Source organism: Hemitrygon akajei, chromosome 26, assembly GCF_048418815.1.
Source record: "Hemitrygon akajei chromosome 26, sHemAka1.3, whole genome shotgun sequence".
Classification (NCBI taxonomy): domain Eukaryota; kingdom Metazoa; phylum Chordata; class Chondrichthyes; order Myliobatiformes; family Dasyatidae; genus Hemitrygon; species Hemitrygon akajei.
This window is the reverse complement of record NC_133149.1, coordinates 40,636,492-40,660,551: the sequence shown is the minus strand read 5'-3', so window position 1 is coordinate 40,660,551 and position 24,060 is coordinate 40,636,492. Positions and strand designations below refer to the sequence as shown.

The 24,060-nt window shown below is 41.5% G+C and overlaps 1 protein-coding gene across 1 annotated transcript in view; it reads left to right on the top strand.

The window, feature by feature from the left end:
- LOC140716908 (sodium channel regulatory subunit beta-4-like) overlaps positions 1-24,060 on the top strand; it is a 40,897-nt gene that overhangs the window by 6,650 nt on the left and 10,187 nt on the right. Inside the window, exons 2-4 of the mRNA XM_073029998.1 lie at positions 15,513-15,691; positions 18,261-18,474; positions 21,954-22,083. Coding sequence (XP_072886099.1) covers positions 15,513-15,691; positions 18,261-18,474; positions 21,954-22,083 — 523 coding nt within the window. The remainder of the gene's footprint in view (positions 1-15,512; positions 15,692-18,260; positions 18,475-21,953; positions 22,084-24,060) is intronic.

Sequence of the window (24,060 nt, the reverse complement as noted above, 5' to 3'; positions counted from 1 at the left end):
AATCTATCAACTACTAACTATAACAGAATCAATGAAAGACCGCTCAATTTGGGCGTTCAACCAGAGTGCAGAAGACAGCAAACTATGCAAATGTAAATATACATAAATGCCTATAAATAATGAGAACATAAGATGAAGAGTCATTGAAAGTGAGTCCAGAGATGGTGGAAACATTTCAATGAAGGGCAAGTGAAGTTATCCCCTTTTATTCAAGAGCCTGATAGTTGAGGGGTAGTAACTGTTCCTGAACCTGGTAAAGAGATCAAAGATTTGGGGCCATTTAATCCTAGTCAGACAAATACAGTAAACGGCAGGGAACTTAGATGCTGCCTGGCCTGCTGTGTTCCACCAGCATTTTGTGTGTGTTGCTTGATGTACAAATAGGCCTTATTTAGTTATTTATCTATTAATTATTATTATTATTTGTATTTGTACAGATTGTCTTCTTTTGCACAATGCCTGTGTGTCAGTCATTTTTGTGTGTCATTTTTCATTGACCCTATTGTATTTCTTCATTCTACTGTGAATGCAAGAAAATGAGTCCTTGGTAGTATATGGTGACATCTACATACTTTGGTAATGAATTTACTTTGAACTTGAGTGCAAGTTCATTGCCTCCTGAAAATGGTGACACAGATGGTTAAGGGTGGAGAAGGAGCTTAGCTTGCTTGCGTTCATAGACAGAGATACTTGGGACATTAAGTTGTAGCTATACAAGTCATTGATAAGGCAACACCTGGAATATTGTGTGCATTTCTGGTCACCACACTGGAGAAGGAACATGGCAGTACTAGAAATAGTAGAGAAGAGATTCACTAGGATGTTGCCTGGAATAGAGAGCCTCGGTTACAAGGAGAAACTGGATAGGCTAGGGTTGTTCTCACAGGACTGCAAAGGCTGAGGAGTGACGTTATAGAGATTTATTTTAAAAGACTATGAGTAGCAACTTCTGGTGAACTGCTCTGCCATTAAAGCACACACAAAATGCTGGAGAAACTCAATGAGCTCTCAACTCGAACTCACCAAGACACTTAGGTCTCGGCCTGAAACTGTTCAGTTTCTTCCATAGATTCTGCTTGATCCGCTGAGTTTCTCCAGCATTTTGTGTGTGTTTTGATTTAGATTTCCAGCATCAGCTGTCTCTTTTGCCATTACCATACTTACATCCCTTTCTTTAAATGCTCTCGCTTATGATGAGTACTCATATTCCTCATTACCTGATCACTCTTAACTTATCTCCACAGAGGCTTTTGTCTTAACACATTAGTCCTGCCCTCGACTCTGCTTTCAAACTGCAAACCCTCCCCTCTTCCCCCACCAGCTCTGAGGAAAAGGTGCTGACTGATTCTGTTTCCATCTGCTTGAGTTCTTCCAGCATTTCTGTTTTTGTCTCAAGTGGAATTCTCGGCTGCTCTAGTCCATGGTTTAATCACAGTGCAACAATGAAGAGACATATCGTACTGACATGGAGTAAGCACTTTGCTCCATAGTGACTGTATCTGATGATAATCTGGATGTAGATGACCCATATCCTCAGAGTCTGCATCATAAATAAACAAGGAGGGACATAAGCATACTCCTGTCCAATATCACTCTGTCTCTCTCACTTCTCTATCTGTCCACTTCATAAAATCTGTTCTGTAACCATTACTTTATCACAGAAACAAAGCTCTTCCGTTTACGCAATGAGTCATCCTTAAAGGAATCTGATTCAGAATCAGAATCAGGTTTAATATCACTGACCTATGTTGTGAAATGCATTAACTTAGTGACAGCAGTACAATGCAATACACGATAATATAGAAATAAATAAGTAAATCAATTACAGTAAGTATATATTATATTAAATAGTTAGATTAAAAATAGTGCAAAGCAGAAATAATATTAAAAAAGTGAAGTAATGTTCACAGGTTCAATGTCCATTTAGGAATCAGATGGCCGAGGGGAAGAAGCTGTTCCTGAATCACTGAGTGTGTGCATTCAGGTTTCTGTACCTCTTTCCTGACAATAACAATGAGAAGAGGGCATGTCCTGGATGGTGAGGGTCCTTCGTAATAGGCACTGCCTTCCTGATGCATCTCTCCTTGAAGATGTCTTGGATACTATGGAAGCTAGTGCTCAAGATGGAGCTGACTTATTTTACAAATTTCTGTAGCTTCTTTCAATCCTGTGCAGTATAGCCCCCCTCTTCCATACCAAACAGTGATGCAGCCTGTCAGAATGCTATTCACGGTACATCTGTAGAAGTTTTTGAGTGTTTTAGTGACAAATCAAATCTCTTCAAACTCCCAATGAAATATAGCCGCTGTCTTGCCTTCTTTCTAGACGCATCGATATGTTGACACCAGGTTAGGTCATCAGAAATCTTGACACTCAAGAACTAGAAATTGCTCACTCTCTCCGCTTCTGATCCCTATATGAGGATTGGTTTTTGTTCCCTCATCTTACCCTTCCTGAAGTTCACAATCAGCTCTTTAATCTTACTGACGTTGAGTGCTCCTGTATGCCCTCTCACCTCCATCTGAGATTCTGCCAACAATGGTTTTTGCTGAAAGATCAGAATCTTTGTATTAACACCTCAGTAAATAACATAAAACTGCATCATCCCTCCCCACCTACCCACCCTCCCCCTCACCTGGTCTCACCTATCACCTGCCAGCTGGTACTCCTTCCCTCACTCCCACCTTCTACTTCTGGCTTCTTTCCCCTTCTTTTCCAGCCCTGATGAAGTGTCTCGGCCTGAAACGTCAACTATTATTCCTTTCCATAGATGCTGCCTGACCTGCTGAGTTCTGATATCCAGGGGTACACACACCCAAAATTGCAGAATTAGAACAAAACTGCATTCCATTTACACAGCAAATAATCCTTGCTCATCTCAAAAATCTGGAGGTGTGTGTTGTTAGCAGAATGCGTGATCCTTATTGTACTGAAATGTGGAACGAAGTACTGTTGTATGGGAATGATTCTTACCTTCGACGTGACCTGTAAATCTTTAGTGTTTGCACAGTGGGTGTATTCCTTATCTTGCCAAGTAATTTGGTATTTGATCTTTACCCAGCTAAATAATCGGAACCTGCACGCTGTTGTCACAGACATTAATTCATCTGAACTGTGCACTCCCTTCATAGTGGGTCACATCAGATTGGTCCTAACTTTCTCTCTCCTACATTGTCACAAGAGAAAAAAGCTGGAGGTCAGACACCAGCGCATTTGGCTGGCCACCCACAAGCTCACAGATGCTAAGATGAGGGGCTGAATGCCCTTAGTGTTAAACCAGCCATTCCTGATGTTCATTTGAATAGGGTCACTGACCTGGATTTTTTCAGCGCTGTACTGATCTATGTCCTGTAATATTTTAACTGTTATTGAACACCTCTGATTGTCACAGACAGAGAGAGTTGTTTTACTATGCTGCATCAGCGTCATCAAGGCCTGTGAATGCAGCAAACTTGGTACAACCGAGAGATGGGTGTTACAGCATCTCATGTCCTCCTTAGTCATTCCAGCTATAGCTCAATGGGTGGCAGTCTTGCCTCAGAATCAGAAGGGTATAAATTTGATTCTTGTTCTAATGATTTCAGCACCATCTCCTTGCAGTACTCATCAGTGTACAGCACCATCTGAGGGAAGTGTTAAATTGTCTGCCCTCTCAAGTGGATGTATGGTTCCATGGCATTACTTACACGAGCAAAGACAATTTAGACCATAAGACCATAAAAAGTAGGGGCAGAATCTGGCCATTTAAGTCTGTTCCATCATTCGATCAGGCTGATTTATTCTCCCTCTCAACTCCAATCTCCTGCCTTCTCCCCATAACCTTTGATGCCCTTACTAATCAAGATTCTATCAAGTCAATGTTTTTCCACAACCTAACCTGTTTACACTGTAAATACATGAATTGAGGCACATTTTATTCCTTATCTGTACTTTAACCTCTCATTTATTTTACATAATTCATTATTATTTATAACTATTGAATGTTGTTTATTGTCACATGTCATGCCCACACACCACAGCAAATGCCTAATATATGTAAATGTATGTGGCCAATAAAGTTGACCCTTGATGATTTAGTCATTTTCACGTTGCAGTTTGTGGTTTGATGCTTTGCTCAAATTAACACTTTGTTTTGCAAATATAGCTACTTTTCAAAAATTTGTTGTTTTTGTGACAGCAGTACAGTGCAATACATAAATAATAAAAAAAAGTAAGTATATTTTTAAAAAAATAAGTAGTGCAAAAATAAAAATAAAAAATGTACTGAGATAGTGTTCATGAGTTCAATGTCCATTTAGAAATCGGATGGCAGTAGGGAAGAAGCCTTCAGGCTCCTGCACCTCCTCCATGGTGGTACCTATGAGAAGAGGGCACATCCTGGGTGGTGGGGGTCTCTAATGATGGATGCTGCCTTTTTGAGCCATTGCTCCTTGAAGATGTCCTGGATACTATGGAGGCTAGTGACCATGATGGAGCTGACTAAGCTTATAACTCTCTGCAACTATTTTGATCCTGTGCAGTAGACCTCCCCACATACCAGACCATGCAGCTAGTTAGAATGATCTCCGTGTAGAAATTTGTGAGAGTCTTTGGTACAAACCAAGTCTCCTCAAACTCCTAATGAAATATAGCTGCAGTCATGCCTTCTTTGTAACTGCGTCGATGTGCTGGGCCCAGGATAGATCCTCAGAGATGTTGACACCCAGGAACTTGAAATTGCTCACTCTTTATGCGCTTCATGACATATGTCAGTGATATTAAACCTGATTCTGATTTTGAGTGATGCAATTACTAATCAATAGCCAGCTGGTGGTGAAGTGGCATCAATATCAGACTTGGAGGCAAGTGGTCCCGGGTTCGAATCCAGCTGGCTCCTTGGACGCTTTCCATCTATGCTGGGTTGAGTGTTGAGCTAGCAACTTGGCCTTGTAAAAAAACAGATAAAAATGCAAAAGAAGTGACAAGGTTGCTGCTCGATGTGCCACAAGGCATGAAGAGGAACAACAACATGCAGAATGTAGTGTTACAGTTACAGAGAAATTGCAGCCCTGGCAGACAATAAAGTGTGAGGTCAATTGTCCACCTTTATCATCCCAGAGATAAATCAGGAGCACTGTGTACACAGGGCCCTTAGCATTGTCACTGATTCCTCCCAGTTGTCCAACAATTCCCCTACCATTCGCAGGAGGTACCATAGCATTAGGACAAGGACTCAAGGACTGTTAGGATGAGAAACAGCTTCTAGAATGACTACTGAACTCCGTCCCACCACTCAGGTCTCATCATGTATGGAATGCGAGTAGAGTTACGCTGTTTACCTTTTAACCTGTTGCCACGGTGCGCGCTCGCAGGGCTGAACCCAGGTGTGGAGAAATGGCAGAGAAGGAAACAAGAGGTTTGACAAAGGGATACCGACAGAACATTGGAGGCACTACTGAGCGACACTGCAAGACAAATCATTTTCTTCAAACATACAGGGACTCCACTCAATGCTAAACAGGAGTCGCCTTTAAATAATTATAGAGTGCAGGAAACCCATGCCAGTCACAATTAACTCGACAAGATTAAACAGAAGACACCAGGGCTTAATGATTCTAACAATTAGTAAATACAGGTGCTCAAGAAACTTAGAAGCCCAACGCTCTACGGCAAGCCACATCCTGGCCAATGGTTATCATTAAATCAGTATTGATACTAATACTGCCAGTTTATGTTTGCACTGTTCTTTGTGGGAGGTTGCTGCACAGAGATTGGCTGTTGTGTTTTCTATAGTGCAAGTTGGCCATCTATGTGCATGACAACATTCTAATTTAATTTTTTTAAGTGTAAACAACATTCTCTATATACCATTGTGTGAAACAGTTTAATAAACTACCCTGATTCCCTTGTGAAACAGTTGCACGAGGTAAGACAGTGATAAATTAACATGAGGAATGTGGAGATGTCTTTGTCAGCAGTTCCCACCAGTGTTGCTGCAGTGAACTCATTTATCAGAATTGACATGAGCCTATAAAGATGTAGAAAGGTACAACAAATCTATAAAGCTGGAAAATGAGGTCAGCCAATATGCCATTGATCAGCAACTGAAGAGTGGTGTTTTTGATTCATTGGAAGGTGTACTGCAACTGTTGTGGACATATCAGTGGCTTGAACCCATCCTTTGGTTCAATGGTTGAATGGTTCAACTTAATATCAGAGAATGTATACAGAATACAACCTGAAATTTTTACTCTTCGCAGACATCCACAAAACAGAGAAAGAAAAGACCCAAAGAATGAATGACAGAAAATGTTAGAACCCCAAAGCCCCCCTCCCTCCTCCCATATATATCCTAAAATTTGTTCCAGAACCCTTTATCCTTAAACCCCAAAACGTCTGAAAACAGCAGTTTCTCCTTGGTTTAAGTAAAAATGGCTTCCGATTTTCACTCTTTTTTACACTAATTACCTGTCTCGTATATCTTGTAACATTTATGTCCCATGGACAAGGAATGTGAGGAATATTGTTTGGCTGAAATAGGAATTAAACTAGTTCTTTATGATTTATGCCCCAGACCTGATTATCTTCAGACCTGAAAAATACATAAATAAACTGTAGATACTGGAATCCGAACCAAAAGCAGACCTGTACTGTTAACAAGTATCCAAAACTCAAACATTGTTTGAAAATCTCTCAGATGAAAACTTCCAAACTAGAATCAAAATCAGAATCGGGTTTAATTTCACCAACATAGGTCGTGAAATTTGTTGTAGCATTAACAGGTTCAGCGCCCATTCAGAAATCTGATGGCAGAGGGGAAGAATCTATTCCTGAATCATTGAGTGTGTGTCTTCAGGCTCCTGTAACTCCTCATTGTTGGTAACAACAAGAAGAGAGCATGTCCTGGGTGATGAGGTCCTTAATAATGGATGCTGCCTTTTCAAAGCATCACTCCTTGATGATGTCATATGATTGCATCACAGTTTAATCTGTTAGAACATGTTTATTCATTGAGGAATAATTGTCTGAAAACCAGGTTAGGAAGAAAGGGCAGCCCAGAATGAATAAATATTCCAAGGAAATAATGTTCCTCAGCTTCTTTGATTAAAGGTATTTGTGGATAAGTGTTTGTTGGACATAGTAAATTTTAACAGCAGGCAAAAAGAACATACTAGACAGGACTCTTCATTCAACAAAAGCACTTAATTTAAAAACATCGTAAAAAGTTCCCAAATGTTACTTTATCATTTCCTGTTAGAGTTGCCTTATGTACAGACACTCCTGCACCCAGCGTCATTTTATTACATTCAGTATGTATATAAGCTATTCTTATGTATATACAGCCACATTCAACTGTTACTTGTACATTATGTTTCATAGTGTTACGTACCCCGTAACTGGGTGTCTGACCAGCAGAGAAAGAAGAATCCGTTGGAGTCTGGTGGTACCAAACTAAAGGTGTTTATTAGTAAACTACACAATACAGTATCAAAAATGCAAATATACATATAAAACAAGTTAGCAGTAATAAACCTAAAAGTGTAGGAATAATAATAATAATAAACAAGCTCTATCAATGTCTGGGGGTAAATGAATTGTCATAGGAAAGTATAGAGTTCAGTTCAGTTCATGAGTGCTGATGTAGTTATGATTGTTGTATTGTAATCGTTGGAGAGAGAGAGAGCGAGCGAGATGTAACAGCTACAGTCAGGCAGACCTTCCTTTGTTTTCTTAATCCGTCGTATCGGTGTGGTCATTCAGTTATGACCTCTCTGTTCTTCAGCTAGACCGTTCTTCTGTGGTGGACTCGTCACTCCGGCATGAGTGGACACACACACAAGTCCCCACTGGCCCTGCTGTCACACGGTGAGCTTTATTGACCGATCTCCTGGTTCAGCCTTCGAAGCACCCACCTTTCTGTGGGTTCCCAACACTCAGTCAGTGTCTACTGGTGTGTCTGAAGGGTGTCACCCCAGACCTGTCTTTTATCCCTACTAACGGGGTCTCAACCATCCATCAACTCTGAATGACCGTGTCCATCAAATCAGGCCACTCCTGCTATCTCCTGAGGAATGTTAACGAGCAAAGTAAAGTCCTTGTAGTGGAAGGTAAATAATCCAGGAAGAGTCAAAATACAGTAAATCAACAGTCTCTCTCCCCCTCTTATCTGTAGCAGATGTTCTTGCCTGTGTTTCGTCTCTCTCTCTCATGAGCAGCATAGCAACAGCAATAGTTTGTAGTTCTCAGGAGGGGGGTTGGGAATGGTTAACTCTGCACTCCATTGACCATCAGGTCTGTTCATCACTCTTAACAATAGGATTGCTTTTATAATTATACTTATCGTAATTTTCATGCTTATTGTGTTTATTAAATGCTGTGTCAGATCTGGAGTAACAGTCATTTTGTTCTCCTTTACACTAGTGTACTGAAGAATGGCAATAAACAATCTTGAATCTTGAAATATTTCACAGGAATAGTACCAAACAAAATGGGCAACTTGACACTATGTGGGGACAGATAACTGAAAGTGTGGTTATTAAGATAGATTTTAAGGAGCACTGTGGATGTGTAGAAGTTTGGGAAGGTAAATTTGAGACTTGAGGGTCAAGGCATCTAAAGGTATTGCTACCAAAGGTGTACTAATAGTCATCAGGGGTGCGTGAGAAGCCAGAAACGGATGAGGATTGACATCTGAGAGATGAGGGTGGAAGATGTGAGACATTGAAATCAGGGCTGAATAATTTAAAACCAACTCATTGCTGGAATGGACAGCCAGAGACTCTTTCCTGGGGTGGAAATGGATAATACGAAGAGGGCATAATCTTAAGGTGATTTAAGGGAAGTATAGGGGGGATATCAGAGGTAGATTTTTTACAGAGAGTGGTAAGTGTGTGGAATGCACTGCTGGGGGTGGTGGTAGAGGCAGATACATTAGGTCATTTAAGAAACTCTTAGATACATACATGGATGATAGAAAAATGGAGGAAATGATTGTAGGAAGGAAGAGCTAGGTGACGTAACATCGTGTCTGAAATGCCTGTACTATGCTGTACTAGAATGCTATAAGATATAGGAGCAAAATTAGGTAATTCGGTCGGATATTCCATCATGGCTGATTTATTATCCCCCTCAATTCTATTCTCCCCATCACCTTGGATGCTCTAATTAAGCAAGAACCTTTCAACCACCCTCTTAAATATACCCATTGATTTGGCCTGCACAGCCGTCTGTGGCAATGAATTCCACAGATTCACCACCCTCTGGCAAAAGAAATTTTTCCTCATCTTTGTTCTAAATGGGTGACCCTCTATCTGAGGCTGTGCCCTCTGGTCCTAGATTTCCCCACTATAGGAAACATCCTCTTCACATACACTCGATCTAGGCCTTGCAATATTCAATAGGTTTCAGAATCAGAATCAGGTTTATTATCACCGGCATGAGTCATGAAATTTGTTAACTTAGCAGCAGGAGTTCAATGCAATATGTAATCTAGAAGAGAAAAAACACAAAATAAAGATAATAAATAAATAAATACAGTATACGTATATTGAACAGATTAAAAATCGTGCAAAAAACAAAAATACTATATATTTTAAAAAGTGAGGTAGTGTTCAAGGGTTCAATGACCATTTAGGAATTGGATGGCAGAGGGGAAGAAGCTGTTTCTGAATCACTGAGTGTGAGCCTTCAGGCTTCTGTACCTCCTACCTGATGGTAACAGTGAGAAACAGGCATGCCCTGGGTGCTGGGGGTCCTTAATAATGGATGCTGCCTTTCTGAGACACCGCTCCCTAAAGATGTCTTGGGTACTTTGTAGGCTAGTACCCAAGATGGAGCCGACTAAATTTACAGCCCTCTGCAGCTTCTTTCGGTCCTGTACAGTTGCCCCTCCATACCAGACAGTGATGCAGCCTGTCAGAATGCTCTCCACGGTACATCTATAGAAGTTTTTGAGTGTAGTTGTTGACATGCCAAATCTCTTCAAACTCCAAGTGAAGTATAGCCACTGTCTTGCCTTCTTTATAACTGCATCAGTATGTTGGAACCAGGTTAGATCCTCAGAGATCTTGACACCCAAGGACTTGAAACTGCTCACTCTCTCCACTTCTGATCCCTCTATGAGGATTGGTATGTGTTCCTTCGTCTTACCCTTCCTGAAGTCCACAATCAGCTCTTTCATCTTACTGATGTTGAGTGCCAGGTTGTTGCTGCGGCATCACTCCACTAGTTGGCATATCTCACTCCTGTATGCCCTCTCGTCACCACCTGAGATTCTACCAACAATGGTTGTATCATCAGTGAATTTATAGATGGTATTTGAACTATGCCTAGCCACACAGTCATGGATATATAGAGAGTAGAGCAGTGGGCTAAGTACACACCCCTGAGGTGCCCCAGTGTTGATCATCAGCAAGGAGGATATGTTATCATCAATCCACACAGATTGTGGTCTTCCGGTTAGGAAGCCAAGGATCCAATTGCAGAGGGAGGTACAGAGGCCCAGGTTCTGCAACTTCTCAATCAGGATTGTGGGAATTATGGTATTAAATGCTGAGCTATAGTCGATGAACAGCATCCTGACGGAGGTGTTTGTGTTGTCCAGGTGGTCTAAAGCCACATGGAGAGCCATTGAGATTGTGTCTGCTGTTGACCTATTGTGACGATAGGCAAATTGCAATGGGTCCAGGTCCTTGCTGAGGCAGGAGTTCAGTCTAATCATGACCAATCTCTCAAAGTATTTCATCACTGTAGGTGTGAGTGCGACTGGGCGACAGTAATTAAGGCAGATCAATGAGATCCCCCCACTTAGTCCACTAAACTCCAGCAAGTACAGGCTCAGAGCTATTAAATGCTCTTCATATGTTAACTCTTTTATTCCTGGGATCATTCACATGTACTTCATCTGGGCCCTCACCAATGCCTGCACATCTTTTCTTAGATAAGGGGCCCAAAACTGCTCACAATACTCCAAGTGCAGTCTGACCAATGTCTTATAAAGTATCAACATTACATCCTTGCTTTTGTATTCTAGTCCTCTTGAAATGAATGCTAAGATTCCATTTGCTTTCCTTATCACCACACAACCTGCAAATTAACCTTTCGAGAATCTTGCACAAAGACTCCCAAGCCCTGTTGCACCTTTGATTTTTGAATTTTCTCCCTAGTTTACACTTTTATTTCTTCTACCAAAGTACATGGCCATACACTTCCCGACACTGTATTCCATCTGCCACCTCTTTGCCCATTCTCCTAATCTGTCCAAGTCCTTCTGCAGACTCACTGCTTCCTCAACACTACCTCTACCTAACTTCATATTGTTTCAAACTTGGCCACGAAGCCATCAATTCCATCATCCAAATCATTGACATATAATGTAAAAATAATTGGTCTCAACACAGACCCCTGTGGAACACCACTAGTCACTGGCAGCCAACCAGAAAAGGCTCCCTTTCTTCCCACTCTTTACTGCCTGCTAATCAGCCACTGCTTTATCCATGCTAGAATCTTTCCTGTAATACCATGGGCTCATAACTTGATAAGCAGCCTCATATGCAGCACCTTATCAAAGGTCTTCTGAAAATATCAGTACACAATATCCACTACCTCACCTTTGTCTATCCTGTTTGTTACTTCTTCAAAGAATTCCAACAGATTAGTCAGGCAAGATTTTTCCCCTTTAGAAAACCATGTTGACTTCAGCCTATTTTATCATTATTCTCCAAGTACCCTGACACCTCATCCTTAATAATCGACTCCAACATCTTCCCAACCACTGAGGTCAGACTATCTGGTCTATAATTTCCTTTCTTCTGTGTCTCTCCCTTCTTAAAGAGTGGAGAGACATTTGCAATTTTCCAGTCCTCAGGAGGCATTCCGGGATCTAGTGATTTTTGAAAGGTCATTACTAATGCCTCCACAGTCTCTTCAGCTACCCCTTTCTGGGGTGTAGTCCATCTGGACCAGGTGACTTATCTACCTTCAGACCTCTCAGCTTCCAAAGCGTCTTCTCCTCAGTAATAGCGATGACGCTCAATTCTGTCCCCTGGCACTCTTGAATTTACACCATACTCTAGTGTCTTCCATAGATAGATAGATAGATAGATAGATAGATAGATACTTTATTCATCCCCATGGGGAAATTCAACTTTTTTTCCAATGTCCCATACACTTGTTGTAGCAAAACTAATTACATACAATACTTAACTCAGTAAAAAATATGATATGCATCTAAATCACTATCTCAAAAAGCATTAATAATAGCTTTTAAAAAGTTCTTAAGTCCTGGCGGTTGAATTGTAAAGCCTAATGGCATTGGGGAGTATTGACCTCTTCATCCTGTCTGAGGAGCATTGCATCGATAGTAACCTGTCGCTGAAACTGCTTCTCTGTCTCTGGATGGTGCTATGTAGAGGATGTTCAGAGTTTTCCATAATTGACCGTAGCCTACTCAGCGCCCTTCGCTCAGCTACCGATGTTAAACTCTCCAGTACTTTGCCCACGACAGAGCCCGCCTTCCTTACCAGCTTATTAAGACGTGAGGCGTCCCTCTTCTTAATGCTTCCTCCCCAACACGCCACCACAAAGAAGAGGGCGCTCTCCACAACTGACCTATAGAACATCTTCAGCATCTCACTACAGACATTGAATGACGCCAACCTTCTAAGGAAGTACAGTCGACTCTGTGCCTTCCTGCACAAGGCATCTGTGTTGGCAGTCCAGTCTAGCTTCTCGTCTAACTGTACTCCCAGATACTTGTAGTGAAGACTGATGCAAAATACTTACTCAGTTTGTCTGCTATTTCCTTGTCCCCCGTTACTACCTCTCCAGCATCATTTTCTAGTGATCCATATCCAGTCTCGCCTCTCTTTTACTCTTTATATATTTGAAAAAAACTTTTGGTATCCTCTTTTATATTATTGTCTCGCTTACCTTCATATTTCATCTTCTCTCTTTATGGCTTGTTTAGTTGCCTTCTGTTCCCAATCCTCAGACTTGCCCACTAATTTTTGCTATATTATACACCCTCTTTTTTGCTTTTATGCTGTCATTGACTTCCCTTGTCGGCCACAGCTGCCCCATCCTTCCTTTAGAATACTTCTTCATTCGCCTTTGGCCAGCTCTTCTCTCATGCCTCTGTAATTCCCTTTACTCCACTGGAATAATGATACATCCAGTTCTAGCTTCTCCTTCTCAAAAATGCAGGATGATTCTATCATATTATGATCACTGTCTCTGAATGGTTTGTTTACCTTAAGCTCCCTAATCAAATCTGGGTCATTACACAACACCCAATCCAGAATTGCTGCTCCCCCAGTGGGCTCAACCACAAGCTGCTCTAGAACGCCATCTTATAGACATTCTACAAATTCCTTCTTTTGGGATCCAGCACCGACCTGATTTTCCCAATCTACCTGCATTTTGAAATCCCCCATGACTATCATAACATTGCCCTTTTGACATGTCTTTTCTAACTCTACCCACAAGAATTCTACATCTTCCGATCTGATGTCGCCTTGGATGTTAAGCTCCCAACTATGATCTTTTAGCCATGACACAGTGATGTCCAAAAACATCATACCTGCCAATCTTTCTCTGTGCTACAAAATCATCTACCTTATTCCATATACTGCATGGATTCAAATATAACACCTTCAGTCCTGTATTCATCACCCTCTTCAAATCTGACCCCCTGTTATACTTCAACTCATCCTACTGAATGCAATTTTGCCCTATCATCTGCCTGTCCTTCCTCACAGGCTCACTACACACTGCACCTAGTTTTATACCAACTGACCCATCTTCAGGCCTATCACTCTGGTTCCCATCCCCTTGCCAAGTAGTTTAAACCCTCCCTAGCAACTCTAGCAAACCTGCCTGCAAGGATATTGGTCCCTTTCGGGTTCAAGTGTAACCTGTCCTTTTTGTACAGCTCATTCCTTCTCCAGAAGAGATCCCAATGATCCAGAAATCTGAAACGCTGCTCCCTGAACCAGTTCCTCAACCATGCATTCATCTGCCAAATCATCCTATTCTTGCCCTCGCTGGCACATGGCACAGGCAGCAATCCAGAGATTCTATCCTGGAGGTCCTGCTTCTCAGCTTTATGCCTAACTCCCCTTATTCTCTCTTCAGGACCTCCTCCCTTTTCCTACCTATTTCATTGGTACCAATATCTACCACAACATCCGGCTGTTCTCCTCTCCCTTTAGAATGCTCTGGACCCAATCTGAGACATCCCTGACCCTGGCACCTATGTGGCAACATACCATCCGGGTGTCTCTTTCGCATCCCCAGAATCTGCTTTCAGTTCCTCTAATTATGACATCCCCTATCACAACCGCACTCCTCTTCTGTACTGTTCCGTGTTCTATGTTCTCAAAGTTCAAAAGTTCAAAGTACAATTTATTATCAGAGTACACTTCATACATGTCACCACATACAACCCTGAGATTCTTTTTTCTGCAGGCATACTCAGCAAATCTATTGAACAGTAACTGTAAACAGGATCAACGAACAACAAACTGTGCAAATGCAAATATAAATAAGTAGCAATAAATAACGAGAACATGAAATAACAAGATAAAGAGTCCTTAAAGTGAGACTATTGGTTGTGGGAACACCAGAAGTAGAATGAGTGTAGTTATCTCCTTTTGTTCAAGAGCCTGATGGTTTAGGGGTTGTATCTGTTCTTGAACCTGGTGGTGGAGTCCTGAGGCTCCTGTACCTTCTACCTGATGGCTGCAGCGAACAAAGAGCATGGTCGGGGTGGTGACGATCTTTGATAATGGATGCTGCTTTCCTACGACAATGTTTCATCTTGTTGTGCTCAGTGGTTGGGAGGGTTTTACCCATGATGTACTGGGCCGAATCCACTAACTTTTGTAGGATTTTCCATTCAAAGGCATTGGTGTTCCCATACCAGGCCATACTGCAGTTAGTCAGTACTCTTCTACAGTATGTTCTATGTTCTGTGTGAATCAGCAATAAAAGGGGTGATGGATCATCTGGGCTTAGATGGTCTATCAGTCTGTGTTAGGTTGTCAGCAACAGAGATTTGAATGAGCTGAAGTTTAAGGGAATTGAGAATCCATTCTAGAAATCATTAAAATGGTTCAGTGACTGAGTCAGCAGATGGAAGTTCAGAATCATTGTTCTGATGAGTTGTAACGGATTTAAGACAAATTGAAGCATTACAAACAAAATCAGCCCAGATTTCCTACCCTGATTGCTGTCAAGAGACATATGTTCATTCCTGGTTTGTATTTAGCCTCTTCATACTGATGCAGTTTATGCTTGTGCCTGTAACTTCATGAAGGACCCTGAATTAAGCTGAAGAGACTGACTGAATACACTCCTAACAATGAATGAGCCATCATTACTGAGGCATGAGAGGCCCCTTGGCAACAGCACTTGTGAAATGGGAAAGTAGCCATCCCTTCGAGGAGTTAGTGGGAATGGAATTAGTGGGAGCAGAAGAAAGGAATCAGAGCAAATGCAATGTTGTATTTTAACTTGTCTTTCTCTCCTGGCAGGTCTCTTTCTATTTCATGTTAATTTAGGGCTTGAAGTTAGCATTGGAAAGTTGTCAACGATTAAGGTCGTGAATGGCAGTAATGTCATCCTGCCTTGTACTTTCTCCAGCTGCAAGAGCTTCGAAGGTGCTACCTTCTGGTGGGACTTCCAGAGAAATAGAACATCACCAAAAAATACAGTGAGCATTGCAACTTTGTTTTTACCCTCATAATCCCTCCCCAGGCTTGTGAAGTTCACTTCCACAAGAAACGATAGCGAGCACGTTAGGGAGAGAATATTCTCAGCAACAACAAAGGAAGTTCCCTCTGTGACTCAGTCTCCATTGCATGCAGTTTACCACTCAGGAGACTGTCATCTCCCTCAAACTCCCTCTGTCCCACCAAGTTACTGTGCTGAAAATAACATCATCTGCTCTTGTGTCAACAGTTGCTGAACAGCCGGTGCACTTGGTGTTGAGGCAAAGAGTAGCACGGTAGCGTAGCAGTTAGCACATTGCTATTACAGCAGCAGCTGTAAGATCAGGGTTCAATTCTCTCCACTGTCTGCACAGAGTTTGGCCATTTTCTCTGTGACCCTGTGGGTTTCCAGTATCCTGCCACAGTCCAAAGACGCACAAGTAAGGATTGGTAAAGGGATGTTGGCGCCAGAAGCATGGCGACACTTGTGGGCTGCCCCCCAGCACAATCCTCAGACATTGACACAAACATATTTCACCGTACATTTTGATGTTGTGATATACATGTGACAAATAAAACTAGTCTTTATATCTTTAGGTTCTAAATTTAACTCCAGAGTCTTGTGCACACAAATCTAGCCTGATGATCCAGTACAGTCCTGGAGACAGAGTTGCATTGTTGGAATGTGATGATATGAAATACCACTCTCAGGGGGACAAAAAAGATCACATTGTTATGTCGTAAAGATGAGCTGGGGAATTATCCCTAGTCTTCTATTAACAACATAAACACAGACTACCTAGTTGTGTCACTCTCCTGTTTGTAGGAGTTTGCAGCACTGGAATTTATTGCTACATTTCCATTACTTTGAAAGTGCATTTGGCTGTAAAGTGCATTGGGATTCTATAAAGGAGGTGTGAAATACCTTAAAACAAAGGCGCAGGATTAGGCTATTTGGCCTATCACATCTGGTCTGCCGTGCCATCATGGTTGAAACGACAAGCTTCTCATTCAATTGAAATCACTGTTTCTCAGTTGCAACATCTCCATTATCTGTCATCGCCTCCTCTGAGCTTTTCCTGCTTTGGTCGTTCTATCAGGCTTGTTATACAAAATAACTCTGGAAAGTTCAGGTGTCAGTTTGAATTATAATTAGGAATGGGATTTAATGTGAGATGTTTATCAGGCCAAAGGGTAACCTCTTTTTATGGTCTCCTAAATTTTCATTCCACAAAAGTACAAACAGAAAGTGCTGAAGGATTTTCAACTGAAATTTTAACTGTTTCTCTCTTCTGACCTGCGGAGTACATTCAACACTCTGTGTCTATTTCAGATGTCCAACATTACAATTCCAGATTTTGGTTTCTGTTTCAAAGTTTCTCAGAGCTGACTCACACAGTTTCAGTTTCAACAGAAACTAATATTTTTGGAATAAACTTACTCAAAAATTATAAATAGTTTTAATAATGGTGCATTAACACTACTAAGTTACAAGATATGTAATTTTAAAAACACAAATGTTAATTATGTCCTTTTGTCTTCTAGTTTTACTGTCAATCTCTCTACCATATTGTTATTTAACATTGGTTAAATTTATCGCACCTGATCAAATCACGTTGAGGCACTGCTTCACTCCGTAGGATACCTCTCTGTGGCATGGAAATGTAGTGGTTAGTGCATCGCTTTACAGTGCCAGCAATCACCAATTAGGGTTCAGTTCCTGCCGCTGTCTGTAAGGAGTTTATACAATTTCCCTGTGACCGAATGAGTTTACTCTGGGTGTTCTGGTTTCCTCCCACACTCCAGAGGTCTACAGTCAGGGTTAGTGAGTTGTGGGCCTGTTATGTCGGTGCCGGAAGTGTGGCAACACTTGCAGGCAGCCCCCAGCACAATGTGCAGTCTGTATCAGTCGTTGTTGCAAAATGATGCATTTCACTGTATGTTTCAATGTACATGTGATAAATAAATTTTATCTCTTTTGGGCATCAGATAAGGATAAAATTATATTGGCCTTTGTTTTTGAACAGTCTTCAGAATACTAGTGCTTGAGTGATGAGTTGAGATGGTATCCCATGTCCTGCCTCGAAACATAGACAAAGCCTTTAAAGGGAGGCCCATCAAAGTTAAATCTTTTGGGTAATGTATTAAAGAAAGGGCCTGGAGTGGGGCAGGTTGGGGGGGGGGGGGGGGGAGCCACCCAGAATTTCCTGGACCAATAGTTGGAAATTGATCTCAGAGTAGGTTATAATGTCACCACAACATTGTGGGTCAAAGAGCCTGTAGTGTTTTATAATAGTTATCCCTCAATCAATATCACTGAAACAGAAGATCCGGTCAACGTCACATTACTGTTAGTGGGATCTTGCTGTGTGTAAATTGACTGCTTTGTTTCTCCTCTTTACTTCAAAGGGCTTCATTGATTTGTCACGTGATTTGTGACATCTTGGTGTAGTGAAAGATGCTGCAGAGACATGTTTATTTGCCTTAGGGTTGGGCTAATAGCATGGGAGGGCAGATGACCTAACCCTTTTGGTTCCAACATGCTTCTAACTCTGGTTCTTTTCTGTACAGATTATTGTGATCAAACTGTCAGGGTTAAGGCCCTCGGTCATTACAAAAGAAGACAGAATTTCATTCATTGGGAACATTAAATCAAAGAATATCTCCCTTTTGCTGGATGATGTGGATTTTGACGATACTGGATTTTACACTTGTTACTTCCAAAACCCTGTGGAAAAAAATCAGTGGGCTCAAGCGACTCTGGGGCTCATTGTTGTCAGCGAATGTGAGTGTTCTAATGTTTCTTGACATAATTAACAATCAAGAATTATATTAATTATATATTAATAGGTTCTCACCAGTGAACTCAAACTTGAAATACAGTAGGTCAGCTCACATGCTTACTTACACATCAGCCAACAGGGATAGAGGTGTTCTGAAGATCAAAAACTGAGGGAATTACATTTACAATATTTATTATTACACGCAGTAGAACATATGGGACAGGCTTCTGTGCTGGATTAGAACATGGAGATCACTACCATTTGCGTAGCTGAGGTGAATAATGTAGATTTTCAGTATTTATTGCTGGCACAGTAGCATGGTGGTTAACATAATGCTGTTACAGCACCAGCAATCCGGGTTCAATTTGGCCCCGGAGTTTCCTCTGGGTGCTCCAGTTTCCTCCCACCCTCCAAAGAAATACAAGTTAGTAGGTTCATTGGTCATGTGGGTGTAGCTAGCACAGTTGCAGATTGGCAGGTATGATGTTGGAATCATGGAATCATGGCTGAAAGATTATAGCTCGGAGCTTAATGTTCAAGGATACACATTGTATCCAAAGGATAGGCAAGGAGGTAGAGAGGGCGGCGTTGCTCTTTGGGTAAAAAATGAAATCAAATCACTAGAAAGGGGTGACATATGGTCAGAAGGTTTGGAATCGTTGTGGATAGAGCTAAGGAACTGCAAGGGTAAAAAATACCTCGGTGGGAGTTGTTTACAGACAACCAAAACAGTATTAAGGATGTGGTCTACAAATTACAGCGGGAGATAGAAAATGCATGCCAAATGGGCAATGTTACAGTAGTCATTGGGGATTTCAATATGCAGGTAGATTGGGAAAATCAGGTTGGTGCTGGATTCCAGGAGGATTCCTGGATTCCACTTACAGAGTGCCCACAAGATGGCTTTTTAGAACAGCTCATAGTTGAGCCCACTAGGGGATCAATTGTTCTGGATTGGGTGTTGTGCAATGAACCAGAATTAATTAGAGAGCTTCAAGTATAAGAACCCTTAGGGGAAAATAATCATAATCATAATATGATAGAATTCACCCTGAAATTTAGAAGGAGAAACAAAAGTCAGATGTATCCGGGTTACAGTGGAGTAAGGGGAAGTACAGAGGCATGAGAGAGGAGTTGGCTAGAACTGATTGGAAAAGAACACTGGCAGGGATGATGGCGGAGCAGCAATGGCTGGATTTTGTGGAAGCAATTCAGAAGGCACAGGATATATACGAGGGTGATTGATTAGTTTGTGGCCTAAGGTAGAAGAAGCTGAGTTATACAGCTCTTGTTACATGCACATGCAGTTCAACTCTTTGAGTGATTATGCAGAAAGTTTGAAGTTAATAACTCACCTGCTACTGTAGTCCATGAACTTATCAATCGCCCCGATGAGTTATTAACTTCAAACTTTCTGCATAATCACTCAAAGAGTTGAACTGCATTTGCATGTAACAAGATCTGTATAACACATCTCCTCCTACCATTGGCCATAAATTTATCAATCACCCCTGCTGTGGACACTTTTTGGAGGTCCAAGATCCATATGCTCCACGACTGCTGGACTAAGTAGGAGGGGACTATGTTGAAAAATAAATGTGCTAGGTTTTCTAAAATTGACTCCTTCTACCTTAGGCCACAAACTTATCAATCACCCCTCGTACATCCCAAAGAGGAAGAAGTATTCTAAAGGAAAGATGATACAACTGTGGCTGACAAGAGAAGTCAAAGCCAATGTAACAGCCAAAGAGAAGGCATATAATAGAGCAAAGATTAGTGGGAAGTTAGAGGATTGGGAGGATTTAAGAACCATCAGAAGGCAACTGAAAAAGTCATTAAGAAGGTAAAGGTGGAATACAAAAGTAAGCTAGCCAATATTATTAAAGAGTATACCAGAAGTTTTTTCAGATACACAAAGTGTAAAAGAGAGGCAAGAGTTGATATTGGACTGCTGGAAAACAATGCTGGAGAGGTAGAATGGGGGACAAGGAAATGGCGGATGAACTGGATAAGCATTTTGCATCAGCCTTCACTGTGGAAGACTCTCAGTGTGATGTTGGTATTCATTTCAAGAGAACTAGAATATTAAAGCAAGGATGTAATGTTGAGGCTTTGTAAAGCACTGGTGAGGCTTCACTTGGAGTGAGCGGTTTTGGGCCCCTTACTTTAGAAAGGATATGATGAAACTGGAGAGGGTTCAAAGGAGGTTTACAAAAATAATTCCAGGATTGAATGGCTTGTCAGTGTTTGATAGCTCTGGCCCTGTATTCACTAGAATTCAGAAGAATGAGGGTGACCTCATTGAAACATATCGAATGGGGAAAGGCCTTGATAGAGTGGAGATGAAGAATATGTTTCCTATGGTGGGAGAGTACAAGACTGGAGGACACAGTCTCAGAATAGAGGGGCGTCCTTTTAGAATGGAGATGAGGAGGTATTTCTTTAGACAGAGGGTGGTGAATCTGTGGAATTAATTGCCACAAGTGGCTGTGGAGGTCATGCCTCTATGCAAGATTTAAGGCGGAGGTTAATCCTTAATTGGTCAGGGCATGAAGGGATACAAGGAGAAGGCAGGAGATTGAGGTTGAGAGAAAAAATGGATCAGTCATTATTAAATGGTGGAGCAGACACAATGGGCCAAATGACCTAATTCTGCTCCTATATCTTATGATCTTAATTGTCAGTACAGGCTCATTGGGTCAGAAGTGTCTGTTACTGTGCTGTCTCTGTAAATACTGTAAATAAATTATGTGAAAACTTGCGAAAGTTAAAGGAAGAAAGAATAATGCCAATAAGCTTGCACACTGAGATGGGCATGGGGTGGCGGGGAGATGGTGAGAGGGAGGAAGGCTCATGTGGTATGTCTAACCTGCAGGGCTTTCTTACCAACCCAAGGATGTGCCATGTGCAATCCTGTCGATTAGAGGAGTAGAATTGTAACAGCCTGGTATGCTCATAATTTTGTGCCTTTCATCCATTAGCTGAGAACACTCCTTTGCAGTCTCAGCAGTACATCCTGACCCAATTGTGAGCTAGACCAACCAGAAGAGGCAGCATGGTAGTGTTTAATACCAGAGTGCAACATTAACTCCAGGCTCCACAAGGTTTTATGACAAATATAGGAAAAGAATCCTGCTGATGACCACCTATTAACTAGCTCTGAGCCAATGAAGCACAAATTGTCACCTTTAGCCGAGCTATCTGAGGCCAGAGGACCAGGTCTTCAGATTGGGCCCATGGCAAATGGTGAGAGAATCAATGTGTAGGAACCCCAGTCTTGATCTTGTCCTCCATCTGTAACGAATACATCAAACTGGTACGGGGTACAACAGACCATTACTGTCATCGTAGAGACAAGGTTCTGTTGTTACAAAGAGAGCACCGCCCATATCCTGCATTAAATACCCCTCCCATTCTGCATTCATTCTGCACCCCACTGATGAAACTATACTAATTTGTAAATCTCTCCTTTGTATTGCAGTGTTACCCGTGGACAACACAGTGACAATTATCATTCTTTCCGTTATCGGAGGGGTGATAGGATTCCTCATTTTAATATTTATTATTAAAAAGCTTGTAATGTTAATAATTAAGCAAGTTGGAAAAAAGAAGTAAGTAAGATGTGAATACGCAAAACGTTATTATCCAACATCCTTATTTGCAAACCATTTTAAAGAGAATGTTTCCAGTTAGCAATTTGTACAATGGGAATATGAACAAGCTGGTTAACTATTAACACCTTTTGATATACCTCTCAGTAGCCTGTGCCTATAGTCTATGCCTATAGTTTTATTGTCATGGCTCTGTGTTACTCAACATGAGTTAACTCAATTAGTTCAGACTAGTAGGAGTGGTTTCAATAAGATAAGGCACACTAGCTTTTGTGGCCTTCATCTGTGCTGTAATATTCTGAGAAAGGCAGTATTCAACCCTTTAGTTATCACAGAGATGTCAAAGACTGAACGAGATATGACCTGCATTGTTTAGTAGTAGGTACTCTGTGGTTCTAATTCTATGCAAAAGTAATAACACCCCAGCCCCGCAAATACAAAAATAGTGCAATCTCTGTCTGTGAGGAGCTTGTACACTACGTTCTCCCCATGACTGTGTGGGTTTCCACTGGGTACCCCGGTATTCCCACATTCCAAAGATATGCGGGTTAGTAGGTTAATTGGTCACATGGGAATTGGGTGACGTGGGCTCACTGGCCGGAAGTGCCTGTTGCCATGCTATATCTCTAAATAAATATTTAAAATGAATCCGAGTTAGAGCTTGTGATAGGGCAAGATCGGTTGGAGTCAACGTAACATGACATGGTGTTATGTTCTGAAGCTCTGTTTGGGAGAGGTAAACATGTCCCTTTCAGAGAGTTATAGGGAATAATTGCATGCTGCTGACATCCAGAGTCTGATTGATTATAGAATCAATATAGAATTTTTTCCTGAACAGGAGGCAAAACTCTCTTTTTCTGGGGGGGGGGGGGGGCATACCCTCAAGGATTTATCTTTAATACACAGCTTGCTAACAGACTTCTCTTTCTGATTATCAGCCACTACTCTACATGTAATAATATTACTGGGGCATTTCTCATCCTTCAATATTCTTCACTATTGTCTCACTTTTGGATTCCCTGCTTCCATATTATGGTACACAATTTTTTACCCTTTCTCACAAACATATTGATCTCAACCAGTTTGTCCTCATCCAGATAAACCAGGCTAAGGTCGAATTTCGTTGTTAAAATTGTGCATTTCCCACTGGCCTCTGGCCTGTGAACGTGTGGAACATCAGAATGCAAGGGTTTAACTTGGAAAGTCACTCAAGAGAATCCACCCCACTGTCCTTCAATCTTTGCCCTCTGATCATTATATCCTTTTTTTAAATTGTTTGTCCTCAGTTAACAATTGCCTTAATACACTCATCTCTAAGTCAGAGGGTTATGAATTCAAGCCTCGCTCAAGAGAATTGAGCACTTAATACAGCCTAGCATTCCCATAGATTTACTAAGGGAATATTGCTCTGCCGGAACTGACCCTTACTGGTGAGACTTTAAACTAAGGACTCACTTGGATGTTAAAGATCCTTGTATTAACCAAAGAAAACCAGGGATTTCTTCCTTGGGGTCCTGGCTAGTATTAGACCATAAGACAGAGGAGCAGAATTAGGCCATTCAGCCCATCAAGTCTGCTCCACTATTCCTTTATGGTTGATTTATTATCCCTCTCAACCTCATTCTTTTGCCTTCTCCCCCCCCCCCCCATAACCTTTGACACCCTGACTACTCAAGAACCTATCAACCTGTGCTTTAAATATACCCAATGACTTGGCCTCCACAGATGCCTGTGGCAATGAATTCTATAGATTCAACACCCTCTGGCTAAGGAAATTCCTCCTCAGCTCTGTTCTAAATGGATTTCTCTCTATTCTGAGGCTGTGTCTTCTGTTCCTAATCCCCCCCCCCCCCCATATAGAAAACATCCTCTCCATATCCACTCTCTCTAGGCCTTTCAATATTCAATAGGTTTCAATGCGATCCCCCCTCATCCTTATAAACTCCAGTGAATACAAACCCGGAGCCACCAAACTCT